At 41.7% G+C, this 18,595-nt stretch overlaps 1 protein-coding gene across 1 annotated transcript in view; it reads right to left on the bottom strand.

Moving 5' to 3' along the window:
- LOC138756824 (glutamate receptor ionotropic, NMDA 3A-like) overlaps window positions 1-17,395 on the bottom strand; it is a 79,589-nt gene extending 62,194 nt beyond the window's left edge. The window contains exon 1 of the mRNA XM_069923214.1: window positions 16,967-17,395. Within this exon, the coding sequence (XP_069779315.1) occupies window positions 16,967-17,395 (429 nt within the window). The remainder of the gene's footprint in view (window positions 1-16,966) is intronic.
- Between the last annotated feature and the right edge of the window lie 1,200 nt (window positions 17,396-18,595).

The raw sequence follows: 18,595 nt of genomic DNA, 5'->3' as shown, positions 1-18,595 counted from the left end.
GTTGTGATCGTTTCCAGCACGAGCAAGAGAGTCAAATCACATCCTTGACATTTGATGATACTACTATCACGGAATTTCCTGTCATTAAAATCAGGTTGGAATCTTCATTGGTTCTGCACGTGAAGACCTTGGCCTCAGGAGTAGGTTGGAGAATGGATACTTTTGGCAACTGGCTCGCTTCTTCATTCCCTTCAGTTTTCCAACTGTGTAAGGAATATGAAGGAATAATATCCAAAATCAGGATGATTGCCGCTCCAGCACCTCTGATGATCAACAGCATCCAGTAAAAAAAAAGATCTATTTGATTGGCATTCCCTTTACCAGAGAAAAACAAGTTCATGCAGCACAATGTGTTCAATGTGCACTACCTACAAAACACCAAGGTTTCTCTTACTGAACCTCCAGAACATCTGACTTCTGCAGACAGCAGATGTCTGGGAGCAGTACCACCACTACTTTCCCTCCAAGTTGTGTACTAAGTTGGAAATACATCACTGCTCCTCAATCTAGAGAGCCAACACTTGAACTTTAACCAACGTGCTTAGATTTCAAAAAGAAGTATCACTGAGGAGTAAGTGAATGAGGTCTTAAATCTGACACTTTGTCAGAGAAGACTGAAAGCAAAGGCCTAAACTAATGACAGGTGATAAGATGAAATGTAATTCATTCAAGTTCTTGAATGGGAAGTGATCTGTCAGGAGGATTCAGATTCTGAAGAGATGCAGACATGTTAAGTGAACAGAAGAAGAATAATGAAGAAATTGGGAAAAGAATAGAAAAATAATAATTCTATGTAAAAATGCACTGCTCCTTTCCAGCAACTTATGGGCAATTATAACTGAATTTCTTTGATCTCAAAACATAAAGGAAGAAAATAATATACATTAAATATAATTAAAAGTCATAAAGCTACGTAAAGAAGAGGCAGGAGCTGTTTAAAATCTCAACTGTTGCCTGATGAAACTCAAGCATCAATCTCGTTCAAGGGGGCTGCAGAACTGAAACCACACCTTGACAATGCTCTGAAGTTTCATTAATCTTGTAGAGATTTGTAGCCACTGATAGAGTGCAGGACTTGTTTAGGATCAGCTCTTCAGATCCGTTTACAAGAATATGATCTGAACTCCTTGAACGTTACACTATTTTTAAATGATTATATTATAAAATAGTAAACCATCCATATACAGTAAAATCCTGTTATGTAGAATTCAAGCAACTAGCAAAAAAAATGTGGAAAATAAATAGGTTAAAAAATATACAGGTTTAAAATTGGCATGCCTCGCCATTAGTTTGCCAATCCATACAACAAACAATCTTAAGCAACTGGAAAATTCACTTATCTGGCATCTTCCAATCCTATAGGTGCTAGATACCAGGAGTTTTACTGTAAATGGTTATGGGAAAAAAACTTTAAAAACAAGGCAGTCATTCTGCCATTTGATTTACCTATAATAACTGAATGCAAAAGTCATTATGCTTGACCTCTTAACAGGTTCATAGACATCACTGCATTAGTTGTTTTCATTCGCCATCACTTTCCATGTATCTTTAACTCCTGTGGATGGCTGGGCTTTCTCTACACATCCGCTTCCTATGCCATTTCTCTGCCTCTTTTATCATCTTCCAGCTTCCACGTTAAAGAGATAATCTTTTACCACTCTGATCACATCTAGAGTACTGCCACCACTGTAATCACCTTCCTCAGATTTTTCTGCATCCTGGATGTTCTGTTCTTCATGACATATCCTGATCTATACTTCTATCACCTCCGGTTCTTGCTCCTCTCCCTGACACCCTTCAATATCTGGAGATGTCTTACCTGCCCTTTCATTTCCTCCCTTCTCACTATTCAATGCCACAAACTTCTTGCTAATGGAGAAAACATTGGTGAAAATACAGATACAATCAAAAGCATAATCAGTTGTCCATTTACCTCGTCCCAGGACACTGATGAAAGAGTCATTCAGGAGAATTTCCTAGGCACAGCCCCTCTAGTTGTTTCACCGATATCTATTCAGTCTTCAATCTTCATGAATGAAATGACCAAAATCCCCTCTGATGATTAACAGCACATATTAAAAAAGATCCATTTGATTGGCATTCCCTTCAAAAAGTAAACAAGATCTCCTTGCATGTGGCACAATGCGTACCACCTAAAAACACAGTGCTCATCATGCTTTCTCTTACAGAACGTCCTAAACGTCTGAGTTCAGCACACAGAAGGCTGACTGCAGCAGATGTTTGGGAACAGTATCACTATTTTCCCTCTAAGTCTTGAACCATTCTAACTTGGACCTCCCTACCAAATAGCACTATGGGAGCACTTTAATGGTATTGACTGCAGCAGTTCCAGTAGCCACTATCTTCCAACACATTTTAAATTTAGACATACAGCACCTTTCAGTTCATGAACCCATGCCACCCAATTGACCCTGAACCCTGGTACATTTGGAACAATGGGAGGAAACCTGAGCACCCAGAAGAGAGCCACACAAACATGGGGAGACCATACAAACTCCTTACAGACCGCACTGAATTCGGACCCCAGTCGCTAGCGCTGTAACAGCATTCCGCTAGCTGCCCTAAAGAAATATACAATGACCAATAAGCAACTGGCTTGCCGTGATGTTCACATCTCATGAATAATTAAAAATAATAAGATGGAGTCATTATACTAAATGAACTATTAAGTTGGCGTATTGTGGGAATTTTAAAAGTAACTACTTACAATCAGAAATCAGTTTTCTGAGGGCTTTGTTATAAATCAAGTAGTTTTGCCATGTTTTCCACAGTGTAGATATTCCTAGCATGCACATCTCCTGTCCCAATTAAAGTTTTTGAAGGCAGCCACGCATGAGCCAGAGTTGATATTGATAGAACCTGTGATGCACGCAATGAGAGGAGAACTTGGCTTGGAGGCTGAATCCAAAGTAAGGAAGTGTGGAGAATATATTATCCTTGCAGAAATGTTACCAAGGTTAGCAAATTATTCCCTGCTTAGTAGTCATTACATACTTCTGAAGTATGTCAGCAAGTAGGCTTTCTTCCAAAATTAAGTATTATAGAGCCATACATGTTAACTAGTCACGATCACTAGAGTCTGATCTGGCCTTAATCACATTATTGACCATAATTTCCAAGTTTGCTGATATATCCCTCTTGGAAAATGACTACCACCACAGTGCATTATGGATAATACTCATTATGCACAACCCAACACCAGAGAACATTACAGCACAGAAACAGGCGCTTTGGCCCTTCTAGTCTATGCTGAACTATTTTTCTGCCTAGTCCCACTGACTTGCACCCAGTCCATAGCCCTCCATACCTCTCCCATCCATGTACTGTCCAAATTCTTCTTAAATATTAAGAATGAACCTGTATTCACCTCTGCAGCTGGCAGCTCATTCCACACTCCCACTACTCTCTGTGTGAAGACATTCCCCACAATGTTCCCCCTAAACGTTTACCCTTTCATCCTTAACCCACGTCCTCTGAGTTGTATCTCACCTACTCTCAGTGGAAAAATCCTACCTACATTTATCTGTCTATACCCCTCACTATTTTAAATACCACTATCAAAATCTCCCTCATTCTTCAATACTCCAGGGAATAAAGTCCTAATCTGTTTAACCTTTCCCTGTGATACTTTTCAAACTACATTTGGAATCATTTTATAGATTAAATGAAGTACTTGCAAAAGTATAAATTGCATCCCTCATTTATATTCAATTAAAGGCACAGATCCTAGCTGGAACTTCAGTATCTCCCCCAACTGCCTATTCTTCATTTGTGAACCTGACAGATGATTTGACTCCAGGGAGTAACACAGCCAAGCATTACCCTGGCATAAGCACACAGATGTACAATCCAGCAAAAGCAAATCATGTCTGACCCATCTCTCCCTTCCCCAAGGTAAACCTGAAATGATGGGACAGGGGAAGAAGCAGTTTCACAAATCAAATGTAATATTTTTGTTTACGCTCTCTGCCCCCAAAATGCAGTTGTACCCACAGACTGAATTGGAATTATGAGGTCAAAAAGGTCACAGCAGAAACGATTAAAAAAAATACAACCTGAGGCAAAGAAAGAAAACATTATTACAGAGCAGGTGAAATGTAATGAATATATTTTACTGACTCCAATATTCAGGCTCCTGTCACAAAAAAATATTGTATTTAAATGGCCACTGAATGTATGAATAAACAGTTGTTCAGCAAAAGCGGCATCCAAAGCCCACCTGCTTGGGAACAGTTGAATTCTGTCAGTGCGCCAGGGATTTCATCCAGAAAAATTCAGATTGAAGTATGATCCAATAGAGATATTTCATGTTTTGACAATGTTTCTATTGGATAAACATTGATAAAAAAATCTGTGCCAATGAAGGATTGTAAAAGGAGAAATTCTAAATATGAGATCTAGGACATTTTGGCACCCACAGTTTGGCGGTGAACATTTTGGCCCACCACCCCACTCACTGTCTGCTGGCCGACTCAGTTCCCGCCATACTGCCTGAACCCCCTGTATGATTATTTAATAAGTATAATAATAAATCCAAAATGTTTGCTAGGGGAAGCAGCTTCTTGGGAGGAGGGAGTTTCTGCAATGCAGGAGGTTCAGGCAACAACAGGCAGAGTTCCATTTTTTGGGACATTTGAGGAAGAAGGAATAGTCGATACCAGTGTAGTGAAACACGAAAGTCTGCAGACACTGTGACTGTAATAAAAACACAGAAATGCTGGAGGAAGTCAGCAGGTCTTGCAGAGTCCATAGGAAATAGATATACAACTGACATTTTTGGGCCTGAGCCTTTCTTTGAGATTGGAGTAAAAAGCAGGCAGGTGCTCGAATTAAATGAAACAACAGGAGAAGAGTACAGACCAACAAACAAAAGGTGTTAATTGGATATGGAGAGGAGGCCAGGAAAGGTGAGAAATGGTGGGGGGGTGGGGGGACATGGCGTTGGCTCTGTGAATGCAGACCTGTGGTAAAGGAGAAAGAGGGAAAGAGAAGAGAGAAAAGAAAACATAGATGGGGATGGGAAAAGTCTATATTAATACCCAGATGGAAGATGAGGTATTATTCCTCCAATTTGCAGGTGGTCTCAGTCTGGCAGTGCATGGGACCATGAATAGACATGACAGCAAGGGAATTGGGCAGGGAACTGAAAAGGGTGGCCACTGGGTGATCCACACTATTGCGGCGGACAGAGCCAAGGTGCTCAACAGAGCGAGCTTCCAGTCTCTCGGATGTAGAGGAGATCACAATGGGAGAACCAGATGCTGATTCACACATGAAGTGTTGCAGCCCTTTCTTTTAATTCAGGTGCTTGCCTGCTTTTTGCTCACACCTCAAAGAAGGGCTCAGGCCCAAAATGTCGGTTACAGATCTTTACCTCCTATGGACGGTGTGAGTTCCTCCAGCATTTCAGTGTATTTCAATAAAGGTGGGTGGGCAGACACTCAAGTAGAGGTTAAAACATTTTGGACTTTGGCTACTTTCACACATGTAAATCTTTTTGTTATATTTAATGATGACACCAGTGTCATTACCTATCCTACAACTTAAACATCGAACTCATAACCAAAAATATAGTGGGTTATCACTAGTCTTTCCTTCAAATCTGCCCACCAACATCACAATCAACTACTTTTCTCCATTTCTCAAAAGACACTTAGCTGTCTCTAATATCCAATTATACTCTACACTGATTTTTTTCTGTAAAATCCCAAGGCCCCATAGGTATCTGTAAATCAATCCCGATGTGCAATTTCCTTAATTTAATTATGCATCTCAAGATCTAGCCTAACATCTTTGCTGTCTGCATACAGTCTTAAGATTATTGTTATCCATTATATAACCAACATATTACCAAACAGTCGATCATTTGTTGTACTTTATAAACAGAATGTTTAAACAGTTTTAGAAGAATTGGGGTATGATCTCTGTTGATCAGGAATGGCAGTGAGGTCTGACTGATTGCTGTAGATAAGAGTCAAAGGCATTCTCATCAAGGACGGAGGTCGTTTGCAGGTGAGGAGTTGAAGTGCTTCTTGCAATGGTCATTGGTTAACTCCCCATCCCTGATGAATTCAATTGGTTCTCGACACTCAGTCGGGTGAGCGTATGGGGTGTAGATTATTTGAATGCTGCGAAAGGACTAGCACAGGTCATAGCGGTCAGTGATATACAAGTCTCCTTTGCTCCTTACACTGCATTAGTCCAGCTGCCATCAGTATTTGACATGGTGCAGGTGAGGCAGGCATCTTTGCATTGCCTCACTCAGATTATAATATATCCAGTCATGCAGGTGTGGATGTGCTCCAGCAGTGTTACCGGAAGTTTGTTACACTAGCCCTCTGGAGCAGAATTAATTTAGACATATAGCATGGTAACAGGCCCTTTCGGCCCACAAGTCCATGCTGACAAATTACACTCAATTGACCTTCAACCCTGGAGGAAACCCACACGGACTCTTTACAGATAGGCATTGTAACAGTGTTGTGTTAACCACAATGATAACCGTGCTGCCCTATGCTAACCTGAAATGTGGTAAAGATTTTTAGTCACAAATCAGAAAGAGAAGGATATACTTAAGGAACTCATAGTGTGACTATGGTAACTACAGAGGTAACACTCTGTTATCTCCCACGAGACAAGTTATGGCCAGATTCTCCTCAATCACAGGGTCGATTCTGTCCATGCAGTGGGCATGATATTCAGAGAAGATTTCTCTATCAGAGTTATTCTTCTCAACCCTCAGCTCTATCCTCCTCCACTTCTCAGTTTCTTTCTCTTTTACCCACCCACCTCTGACCTGTTGGCCTGAGTTTCTCCCCCCTTCTCCTCCCAACTTTTTTATTTGGATGTCTTTCCAGATTTTCAGCGCTCCTGAAGAATTGCTCAGGTCCGAAATGTGGACTACCTTTTACTTCCTATGGACGCTACATCATCTGCTGAGTTTCTCCAGCACTGGACCACAGCATCAGCAGATTTTCCTTTTTTACCAGGATATATTTCACATCAGGCTCTAGCTTTGGATTTCTCAAATTGGAGAATCTTAGGCAGATGATCTGTTACAGGAAAGGTCAAATTATAGTTTCTCTTCTCACTAAAACCCTACACATCTGTTGGCATACACAATGTTATAATTGCAAAATGGTACTGAACTGTGAAATGGGTAGCTCAACAAAAAAAAAAATCCAATACTACAATTTATAAATTGGGATCAATTCAAGACAAAGAAAAATCTAATAAATGGAAAAAAAATTATCTTGTACATCTTAACAGCCTCACACTGAAAGCCTCCTGCAGAATCATTTAGAAAACCTATCTCAACTCGGTACTTTAATTTTTTTTCTAATATTACATGAACCAATCAGCTTATTCAAAAGCACCATCCATGACATTCAATTTCTTTTCGTACATACAAAAGGTGAAGGATGGAAATAAACATGATGACTCAACCAGCCAGACATTTCCACATATTGGGATCTTGTCTGTATTGATCCTAGCGGAGAAAATGTTAACCTCTGGAATATCCATGGATTCTGGACTGGAAAAAAAGGGTGGAAGAAAGTGTACTTTATGCATTGGTTGCACGACTTCTTTTTGCAGTTCTGCATTCATGATCAGTTATTTACTCCAAGTGCTTATTTCAACCAATCAGTACTACAGAATATTAACAACGCAACATCTGCTCTGAGAATCAAGGCAGGTGACAAGAACAATACCCACAAGGATGACATCACACAAATAGTAAAGACAGAGCTGGAGAAATTCAGGTTGGCAGAGGCCGGAGAGGTCGCTATTAATGCCATCTGGCTGGAGAGTGCCCAGTTAGAAAATCAGGTGTTAATGAAGGGCTTAGGCCCGAAACTTCGGTTATGTATTTTTACCTTTGCTATATAAAGGACACTGCTTGACCTGCCGAGTTTCTCCAGCTGTCTTTTTACTTCAACCACGGTGTCTGCAGATTTTCATGTTTTACTTCACCACACAGATAATAATCACTGTCCTCTCCGAAACCAGTAACTATTCCACAATCTTTCCAAATATTAAGGGATGTTAATTTTATTTTATCATTTAAGTGACTAGATTTAATAGCCCAAAATTTATCCCCCCTCTCCTGAAGACACATATTCTTCCTTCCGTTGAGACATTTGCTGGGACCCAATCAAATAACCATTTCTCATACGAGCCACAGTTGTACCATAAACGACAGTGCAATGATTCTGAGTCTGATTTGAAGGATTTCTTTCAACCACCACAATAAAGAGTAACAGCTATCCAACAATGGCATTTAAAAGACATGCTAATCTGCAGAGAGAAGGAAAATAGTATGGTGGTGTTTAACATATTGAATATAGTTTAAAAAAGATACATATAGGTGATAAAATTTGGAGGCAAGGCAAAGTATGCTTATTTAATCAAATAAAATTAAATATTTTTAAAAATCATAACAGTTAAATTATATAAGACTAATATTGCTAAACAAGTTTGTTCTTATGTTTGAATAGATATTTATTGCTTGAGTGTTAGTGTTTCTTTTTTGTGCCAAAATCAAACATTAAAATCTGGAAAATCCTGAGAAGTAGCCCATAGGCCAACTTTCTGAATCGATTCACTGGGTAAAAGATGCTTTGATATTTTTTTCCCCGTTCAGTTTTCTGACTCCCCAATCTCTTTGCGACAGGTAAAATTTACACCCGCAAATTGGGTTGGGTGTGAGCAGGACATTAAAATCTGGCCATTTCTGATTTGTGAGGGCAACTCATAGTCATTGGGTATTTTGGCTTGTTACACAGAAGATTGTGGTTCAAAGACCCAATACAGGAAGTAGAGCACAATGATTTAGGCTGACCTGCTCAGTGCCCAGCTGAGAACTTCCCAGTTAAATGAGAGAAATTCAACCCAGCTACACTCTTGGATCAAGACAAAAATTTCCTTTGCACCATTATGTTGGGATGCAGAGGAGTTTTACTCTGCATTCTTCAACCAATACCACAAAGATATTATCAAATCATTGTGTGTATTTACTGTTTGTGTAAATTACTGCATGAAAGTTGACTAATGTTTCCTTTCTGACATCAGGATCACTTCAAAAATACTTCAATTCCTATAAAGAACATTGGAAACTCTGACATAACGAGAAGCATTGGGCAAGACGTTGACTACCATGGACCTCTCTTACACCTCATCCTTGGCAGAGAAATATCTGCTATGGACCTCAATTACATTTCATCCTCTTCAGAGTAAAATCTCTCTCTAATCACTGGGCAAGTGCAAGTTTCTTTTCCTTTTTGTTTGAAACATAGATGAGTGAAGTGTATACAATCAATCTACTTTGTTTTTAAATATTTTTTTATTTTTCACACTATGAACCATATCAACCAAAATATGTACAAACGTTTCTCATTAAATTTACACAGTGGTCTTTTCGCCCTTTTTCTCCCCCCTTTCCCTCCCTCCCTTCTACCCACCCCCCTCTAAAACCCATAAATATTCAACATGTACAAGACAATAAAACCATAAAACAATATCTTCACACAAAGGAAAATAAACAAGAAAAATGCATCATCTATTTATTACATACAATCAATCTGCTTTGGGGAATATGTTGTTGAGTAAAATCGCTATGGCCATTGCACACTTCCAAACTTGAAGACTTTTTTATAGTTTTGACTGCTTTGGTTGCCTGGACTTTAAAAAACAAACCACATAATTTCTTTCTCTGGAGAATGATGTGTATGTGGTATTTGTTTCAACCAATTCTTGCAGCAGTGAACATACAGATACATTTCAGAAGAGACTGAATAAGTACAAGGAGAGAAAGGAATAGTGGGTCACACTAATGTATGACTTGAGGGAGTCTCAAACAGAGGCTGGGATCCACTAGGCATTAATATTTACAACTTTACTCCTAGACCTTGTCCAGAGTCAAGGAACTAACAGACATCCCTCAACATAACCTTGCCATAACTTGATTCTACTCACCCCACCCTTGCTATCCCCAATGCCTCAGATCTGCCTCCCAGAACCTTTCTTTACAAAACCTTCCACCCAAATCTCTCCAGGTACAGCCTTATACTGAGGAATTTCCCAATCAAGCAAGTTAACTTTTGGGACAGCAAATCGGGTGGTTTTTAAAAAAAAAAACAATTTTAGCTCAAAACGTTGACTTCCACGGAATCTGCATGACCTTCTGAGTTCCTGCAGCACTTTGTGTTTGCTTCAGTTTTCCAGCATCTACAGACTTCTTGTTTGTTTCTTTTAATGAATTATTATACTTCAAAATCTTTTTATTCCTCTACCCCAATTAGACTCAATCCCATCAAATCCTAAGCGAACAATAAGTAAATAACGGCTTTAACCGAAGAACGGCTGGAGTGAGGAGCACAAAGAATAGTTTAAATCAGTGGTTTCGAACTTTTTCTTTCTACCCACATACCACTGTATGTCATCTCTATGCCAGAGGTGCTCTGTGATTAGTAAGGGATTACTTAAGGTATGTGAGTGGGAAAAAAATGGTTGAGTACCACTGCTCGAGACCCAATCGTCACTGAAATATTTTGCTTGAGAAAAACTGACACTGGCCCATTTCCTTTGGAGTTATGAAACCGTGAACATAATGAGTCAATTAGCTATGATTAAAACAGTGGTTTTATGAAGAAAAAGTTTGAACACCACTATTCGACACCAATTAGACTCAACCCTGTCAAATGCTAGGCAAACAATAAGTATGGACTTTAACCAAAGAATGGCATAGATGCTCTTAAGGGAAGACTGGTCAAGTAATGAGGCAAGAGGGAATAGAGGGTCGTGCTGATAGATGTCGATTTTTTTTTAATTTAGACATTCAGCATGGTAACAGGCCGTTTTGGCTCACAAACCCATGAAGCACAATTTACACCCAATTAACCTACACCCCTGGTATGTTTCAAACAGTGGGAGGAAACCAGAGCCCCCCAGGGAAAACCATGCAGACTAGGGAAGAACACCACTATTCGACACCAATTAGACTCAATCCTGTCAAATGCTAGGCAAACAATAAGTAAGGACTTTAACCAAAGAATGGCACAGATGCTCTTAAGGGAAGACTGGTCAAGTAATGAGGCAAGAGGGAATAGAGGATCGTGCTGACAGCGTGGGATTCAAACCCCAGTCCTGATCGCTAGTGCTGTCAAGGCATTGCGCTAACTGCTATGCTAGCTGTACCACCCCAAGATGAAGTGGGACAGGAAGAAGCTCATCACAAGCATAAAATCTAGCATGGATTGATTGGGCCAAATGGCCTATTTCTGTGCTAAGTGTAATCCCTTGATATTATCTTTTTTTTTTAAATCTAACTTCCCATCAGGATCCTCTCTCAACCCAAATATGGAAACCTTTGACAATCATACACAAGAGATTTGTTGGTCGTTCATAATGTTTAATGTATTTAAAGTATATGGTGGGTTTCACAACCAAGTCCAATCCTGCCCTCAACCAATGACATTGGTTCCCATTTCCACTAAAAGCCACTTTAAGTCATTGAAGTTTAGAACCCTGACTTTCCTCTCCCTGGTGTATAGATTGCACGAGCCAATCCCCATCATTCTGAAGATGGAACTTGCATTGTTTACCTACCAGCTCGTTTGCAGTGCCAAATGAATGTTTACATTGGTCAATGTTAACTACAGTTAAAAATCTTTGTAAGGGACAGTATAATAAATGAGAATCTGATAAAATCTCAAACTATGCTGAGCAGACAGAAACTAGAATCAATAATTATTTACTTTTATTTAAAGATGCATCACAGTAACAGGTCCTTCTGGCTTATGTTTCCATGGAGCCAAATACATCCATGTGACCTATTAGCTCCGTATGTCTTTGGAATGTGGTGGGAAACCGGAGCACCTGGAGGAAACATACGTGGACATGGGGAGAACATACAAACTACTGGCAGACAGCGTTGTATTTGAACCTGGGTCGCTGGGGCTGTGATAGCATTGCACTAACCATTATGCTAACTGCGCCTACGTTACCCCTTTCTATTTCAACCCCTTTATCCCAGGAACCAACAGTGAACTTTGTTGCATTGTCTCCTATGGTTTATTAAATGTAGAGCCCATAACTTTAGGTAGTACTCCAAGTTCAGTTACACCAGATTGCATTAAAACCTCCCTACTCTGATACTCCTTACCACAGAGCAACATTCCATTTCCTATTTCACTGCTCTACCTGCATGCTAACCATTTGTGTTTCATGAACTGGAACCTTTAAAATCCATCCATGAGGCAACATTGTCAGGGAAACACATTTGCCATAGCTGTTAGGGCACCAGTGATCAAGACTGGGGCTCGAATCCTATACTGTCTGTAAGGAGCTTGTGGGTTCTTCCCGTATCTGTGTGGGTTTCCTCTGGTTTCTCCCCATTGTTAAAAATGTCCCTGAAGTGGTGTCACAGGTCGCCAGGGTTGTGAAGAAAGCTTTTGGCATCTTGGCCTTCATAAATCAAAGTACTGAGTACAGGAGTTGGGATGTTATGGTAAGGTTGTACAAGACATTGGTAAGGCCAAATTTGGAATATTATGTGCAGTTCTGGTCACCTAACTACAGGAAGGATATCAGTATGATTGAAAGAGTACAGAGAATATTTACTAGGACATTGCTGGGTCTTCAGGAGTTGAGTTACAGGGAAAGATTAAACAGGTTAGGACTTTATTCCTTGAAGCATAGGAGAATGACGGGAGATTTGATAGAGTTTTACAAAATTATGAGAGGTATAAACAGAGTAAATGCAAGTAGGTTCTTTCCTTAGATTAGGAGAGATAAATACAAGTGGACATGGATTTAGGGTGAATGGGGAAAGGTTTAGGGAGAACTTTTTCACTCAGAGGGTGGTGGGAGTGTGAAATGAGTTGCTATCTGACATGGTGAATGCAGGCTCAATCTTAAATGAGGTACATGGATGAGAGAGATCTGGAGGGTTATGGACTGGGTGCAGGTCGGTGGGACTAGCAGTATGTTTTTGGCACAAACTAGAAGGGCAGAATGGCCCATTTCCTGTGCTGTAGTGTACTATGATTGTAGATCAATTGGGTGTAATTGGTCGGCACAGGCTCATGGGCTGAAACGGCCTGTTACCATGCTGTATGTATAAATTTAAATTTTTTAAATTATGAGCGTCACTCTATTTAAATAATAATTTTCTTTTTCAGTCTTTCTTCCAAAATGGAAATCTACTTTTTTTTTTAAACATTATACTCCATCTGCCAACTTCTGGCCAGAATCTATCTATATCCCTTTACAAGCTTTTTGTATCCTCCTCACCACTTGCTAACCTACCTGTCTTTGCACCTGCAGCAAGTTTGGCTGCAGTCCACTCAACTCTTCACCCAAGTCATCAATATAGAATATAAATAGCTGAGGACCCAGCTTTGTCCCTTGTGGCACCCGACTACTTACTGATTGTCAATCTGAAACCTGCCCATTTATCTCAACTTTCAATTTCTATTGTATTAATTAGCAACTATCCACATTATCCCCAACCCCATTTGGTCTTGGGTAATAACTTTGTATGTGACACTTTATAGCCTACTCAATGTAAACGTTACATTTACTTTATCTACCTGATTAGTTACATCTTCAAGGAACTCGAGCAAATTTGTCGATCATGATTTCTTTTTCATAAAATTATATTAACTGTCCTGCAGTTTTCTGAATATCAGCTATTATCTCTTTAGTTATGGATTGCTGCATTTTTCCAATGACTGATGTTAATTCAAATGGCCTATCATGGTTTTCTATCTCCCCCATTTCTCGAATATGTGGATTTGTGGTTTTCCAATTCACTACGAGCTCTCCAGGATCCAGGGAGTTTTGGTAGATTACAACCAGCACATGTGGTTGCGTCTGGAAAACAACTGTTGGTGCTCACTGTCCAGAGACATGGGATAGCATAAAGTCACATTGCATCTCAATGGAGCTGTACAAAAAATACAAAATATAATTGACTACTGCACAGAGTGATTGCAGCACGAGTTCTGCTCCATTTTACATAGCTGCAATGATGACACTATCTGGCATTTCCCCAGGACTGCACCAGGAACCAAGCCAAAGGGCATTTTAGTAATTAGCATGTGAAATTCTGAAGTATAAAGTACCAAACCAGCATTTCCCAAAACTTGGTTCCATGGAAAGGAGTAGGGGTTCCACAGAAGAAATAACAGGGAGTAATAACAAACAACCTTTTTGTTTCGTTAAATTAATTTTTACCTCTGTCTTTAATTCAATTTGTTTCGGGGAGGAAGACAAGATGGCGGATGCGGGGTGGGGGGGGCCAAACAGACTCAGGAAACCTGGGACACAGGTCTTTGAAAAGTGACTAAAGCATATATCACAGAACACCAAACAGCACAGCGGCCAGTTTCATGGCCGCCAGAAATACCCATGAACCCCATGGCGAGAATGCACGACTCTGTACCGGCGAACCTGGTGACTATGGGCCAGAGTTGGTGCCACACCATTGTCAGGGTGATGTGCACGGTGGTTTCTTGGAGCTGGCAGCAGCATGAAGATTTGCGGCATGTGCGAGGAGGGGGCTTTGAAATACTGGTGTCTAGCCTCTCACCTGTGGTAAGTGAGCAACAGGAGGGGTGCGCAGTCGGCAGTGTCTGACCTGTGGCCAGTACAGCTAAATGAGAGGCCAGTAGCAAGTGGCCCTGGAAAACAAGGGTCGGCGGGGGTGAGGGCAGCCCAGGCCTATGTCAAGGAGCAAGAGGTGATTGGATGCCATGTGTAGGGCAAGGTCGGGGGTGGGGGGGGGGCCCTTACTAAAGCTCAGCCTTGGGTCTGGACAGTACTGACAATTAGGGTACCACGATTTTCAAGTGCTACCCAAAAGGGTTCTGTGAGCTAAAATGTTTGGGAAGCCCTGCACTAAACACACCAGTCATTTATCACTCACACCATCCCATGTTATTCCTACAATATTTTATCAACCCCAAAGTTGCATTTTGGTATCAATTAAATACTTCGGTAATCAAAGCACACTCATGACATCTATTGATGGTACAGATTTAATGAAGGGTTATCCATTTGTGTATTCAAAACTGTTAAATAAACTTCTCAGAGTTGGAGTCAGGTTGGAAATATAAAACTGTTAGCATTGCCACTCTTCCCAAGGGGTAATTTGGAGATGGTCTACACTCTGGAAATAAGCAGAAAAAAAAAACCTTAAACAGAAATCATTAAACTTTAAAAACTCCAAACAGAAAGAGATGAACATTATTTCTCTAGCCAAATCCAACTGCCCTCCAATTTCAGAATATGGGTCATTTCTGGTGCTCCTGAGGTCATGGGGAACCTTCTTCAACTGCAGTCATCCCAGTAGATGAGTGATTCTTCACATTCATGACCTTGTTCTTTCTGAGTGGAAAAGTGGCTGCAGGGCAATGTGAGGCCAGTCACACTAATCTCTGTTCAACGGTGACATCTGAGTATTTATTGGGAGTTATGATACTTGAGTACCGTACACTAATCTCTTTTTGCAAATGATTGACCTAGTCCCCATTACTATTCTTCGGGTGGAGAGAGTAATTGGTTCTTGCCTGAAGTCCACTCAATCAGATCCAAGGATGGAACAGTGAGAGCAGATCTCGTACCCAATGTCACCTTGTCAAACTTCTCCAGGGCCATAGTAAGAAAGTAATACAGTGCACCAATTGCTGTCTTTTAAAAATCTAGTCGACTTGTGTGTTGCGACAATAACCGATGCATTGTTAAGGAAGACAACATTAATTTTGGATGTAAAAGCATTGCATATGATGTGTTCCCACCCCATCCCCTCTCTCTCTCCACCCTCTTTCTCTCATTCCTCTTCTTTCTCCTTCTCCCTCAGTGTATTACTGATATACCTCATTCTTCCACTGGCATTAATCTAAATTTTAATCTACCAATTATGGAGTATTAAAGATCCCAGAAGAAAATTGTGAGGAATATCCCTAAATATAAAAGCCCTTGCCAATCGTAAATTCATTTGGTGTCTCAACGGATTGTTCCGGATATTAATAACATTTGTAAAGCCCTTGTTAAGCAATTGAGTGTGGCATTTTAATGCCAAAAACTAACATCCCGTTACATCTCCGCGCACCGGTGAACAAGGACCCTCAGATTTTAATCGTATTACGAATCCACCACTGGCTTCGTGTGCAAGAAGGGGACAGTTTATTCTACGGGTTATATTTCTATCAAACTAACGCTCGCTTTTTCCTTGCCCCGTGTCGTTGATTTCAATGACCTGGAACTCAAACTGATTCACAGTAAATGTGAAGACGGAATTCGTTTCTTCGTCTAAATCACTCGTTATTTTAGTCAGAAGTCACGAAAAATTAATCGCAATTAACAATGAGAAGCTGGGGGAGGTGGGCATCCAGCGGTAGAGGCAAGGTCCGGGTGAGAATGAAGGGTCCCGACTGCCTGAATCCTCTCAGCTGAAAATTGCAACATCTGTTACCCAAAATTATCTGTTCGCAGTTCTATTTTGCGGGGTGGAAATGGGATCACATCCTCCTGAAAAGTTCTGAATTAAACTCAGCCATCTAATAATTCTCGGTAACCAGAGTATATATATATATATATATATATATATATATATATAACCTGTTCAACATCTCCTCCGCGAGTGTCCCGGGTCTGGGGTAATCATGTTGCAGTGGCATGAATTCTAGCGCTCGCTGGTATGATGGGTCCAGGGCCACGGGAGAGGGCAAGGGAATGCGACGGGCTAGATGGTCAGTATGGACGCGACGGGTCCAATGGCCGTCTTCCCTTTTGTAACCTGGAATCCTCTTCTTTATCCCCCTAACCCCGAAGGACACTCGCCTTCCTTCACCCAATTCGTTATAATCTGAGTGGTTCCATCCAAATGAGCAAACACTTGAATTTAGAAACGTTTGAAGTTGGGTGACTTGTCGCCACCTACCTCGGTTCTCAGCCCCTCTCCTTGCTCCACGATGCTAATAAAAGGGATGTCCAGGAAGGACGATAAGAAATCCATCTGAGCGAGCTGTTCTGCGGACTGTGGGAAAGCCAGAACGGCCGCCACTCCCCGGACCACCATCGACTGGCAGATGGATTGTAGTAGCGACTGGGGGTCAGGCTGCCACGCCTGGCTGCTGACCATCTCCAGACTCAGGTTGTAAGGCAAAAGATTCGCCCGGAGAGCCGAGTCGGTGGCTTCGACCAACGCCCGCTGGAGCCCGGCTCTTGGTGGAACGGGCAGCACGGTCCCCAGGCGCACGGCGTGTCCGACCCTGCTAAGGATGTGACAGGGCTCGGGGTGAGGGTGACACAGGCTCAGGAAGGCGTGCAAGACCCCGAGGAGAGGCCACAGTCTGTCCCTGATCTCCATGTCCGGCGGCGAGCAGGAGGTGGCGGATGGAGGTGTAGAAGCTCCGGCTCGCACCCAGATCACTGCTGCCGTTTGAGATTGTCAGTGGTCCGAGCTGCACATCCATCCGCTATGTGTCAGCTTCAAAGTTATGCGGTCACCGGTGGTTTGAGGGGACTGAACAGAGAGAAGACCGCAAAACATGCGACGAGAAAGAGAAAAAAAAAACTTTAAAGATATAAAAATACAAATTGAAATAAAGAGAAGGGACCGAGACTCGTGCGGAGGAAGGGAGGGTCGGTCTGATGCTGGGGGGATGGATAGACGGGTGGAAAGCAGGGCAGGTAAAAGCCCACATCCAAAGAGCTAGGGGTGGGTGGGATTAATGGGGGAGTTCGCGCCCCAGAGAACCACTGGGAAGGGTGGCGTTCTGTTGGCGTTGGACTTGGGCTAAAGGTGGTTTAAGATTTGCTTCATTTCGTCCCCTCGGGACCAAAGGCAGCCTTGGGAGGGAGAGGGCTGCTGTGAAATTGGTATCTGTGCTGAGCTGGGCGATTGCGGGCAAAACGGGAGGAGACGATGACTTACTTGCTGTGTAGAATGGGACCCTCGCCTCGAGGGTCCCCGACCGTTCGGTCGCAAATGGGGTTCAGTCCCACTTCTCGGCTTGTCAGTCCGAGAAAACTCATGCTCGAAAAACCCAAAACTTCAGGTCCCTTTTTTTCCCCCTCGAGTCCAGTTTCTATTCTCTGAGCTCGCCACTTAAATCCTTTGTGTTGGCAACCACCTGCTAGTGTTTTGTTAGCTGGATCATAAAAGGCGGGGAGGGACAAGCATGGAGCAAGATGGGTTGGTGGTGGAGAGCTTGGGTCCTCCCGTGCCCCCAGCCATATTTCCTTGTGCAAAACAGTAGTTTCAGGACCAAGAATTAAAACTGGAGACAAAACTGAAGGGCAACCCATTTCAATTCCCTGCCCCATTCCTGGGCCGACAATGTCTGTCCATGTACTGCCCAACTGAGACCACCCATAAATTGGAGGAACAACACAATATCTATTTATTTCTGTGTATAGAATACTTGTCCTGCCTATGTATTGTTTGTCTGTGCTTGGATGTCTGCACATTTTGCACCGAGGACGGGAGAACACGGTTTCCTCGGGTTCTACTTGTGCAATCAGATGACAATAAACTTGACTAGATGCATGTGACAGCAAAAAGGAA

The sequence above is a fragment of the Narcine bancroftii genome, chromosome 3 (assembly GCF_036971445.1).
Source record: "Narcine bancroftii isolate sNarBan1 chromosome 3, sNarBan1.hap1, whole genome shotgun sequence".
NCBI classification, from domain to species: domain Eukaryota; kingdom Metazoa; phylum Chordata; class Chondrichthyes; order Torpediniformes; family Narcinidae; genus Narcine; species Narcine bancroftii.
This window is presented reverse-complemented; position numbering and strand designations above follow the sequence as displayed.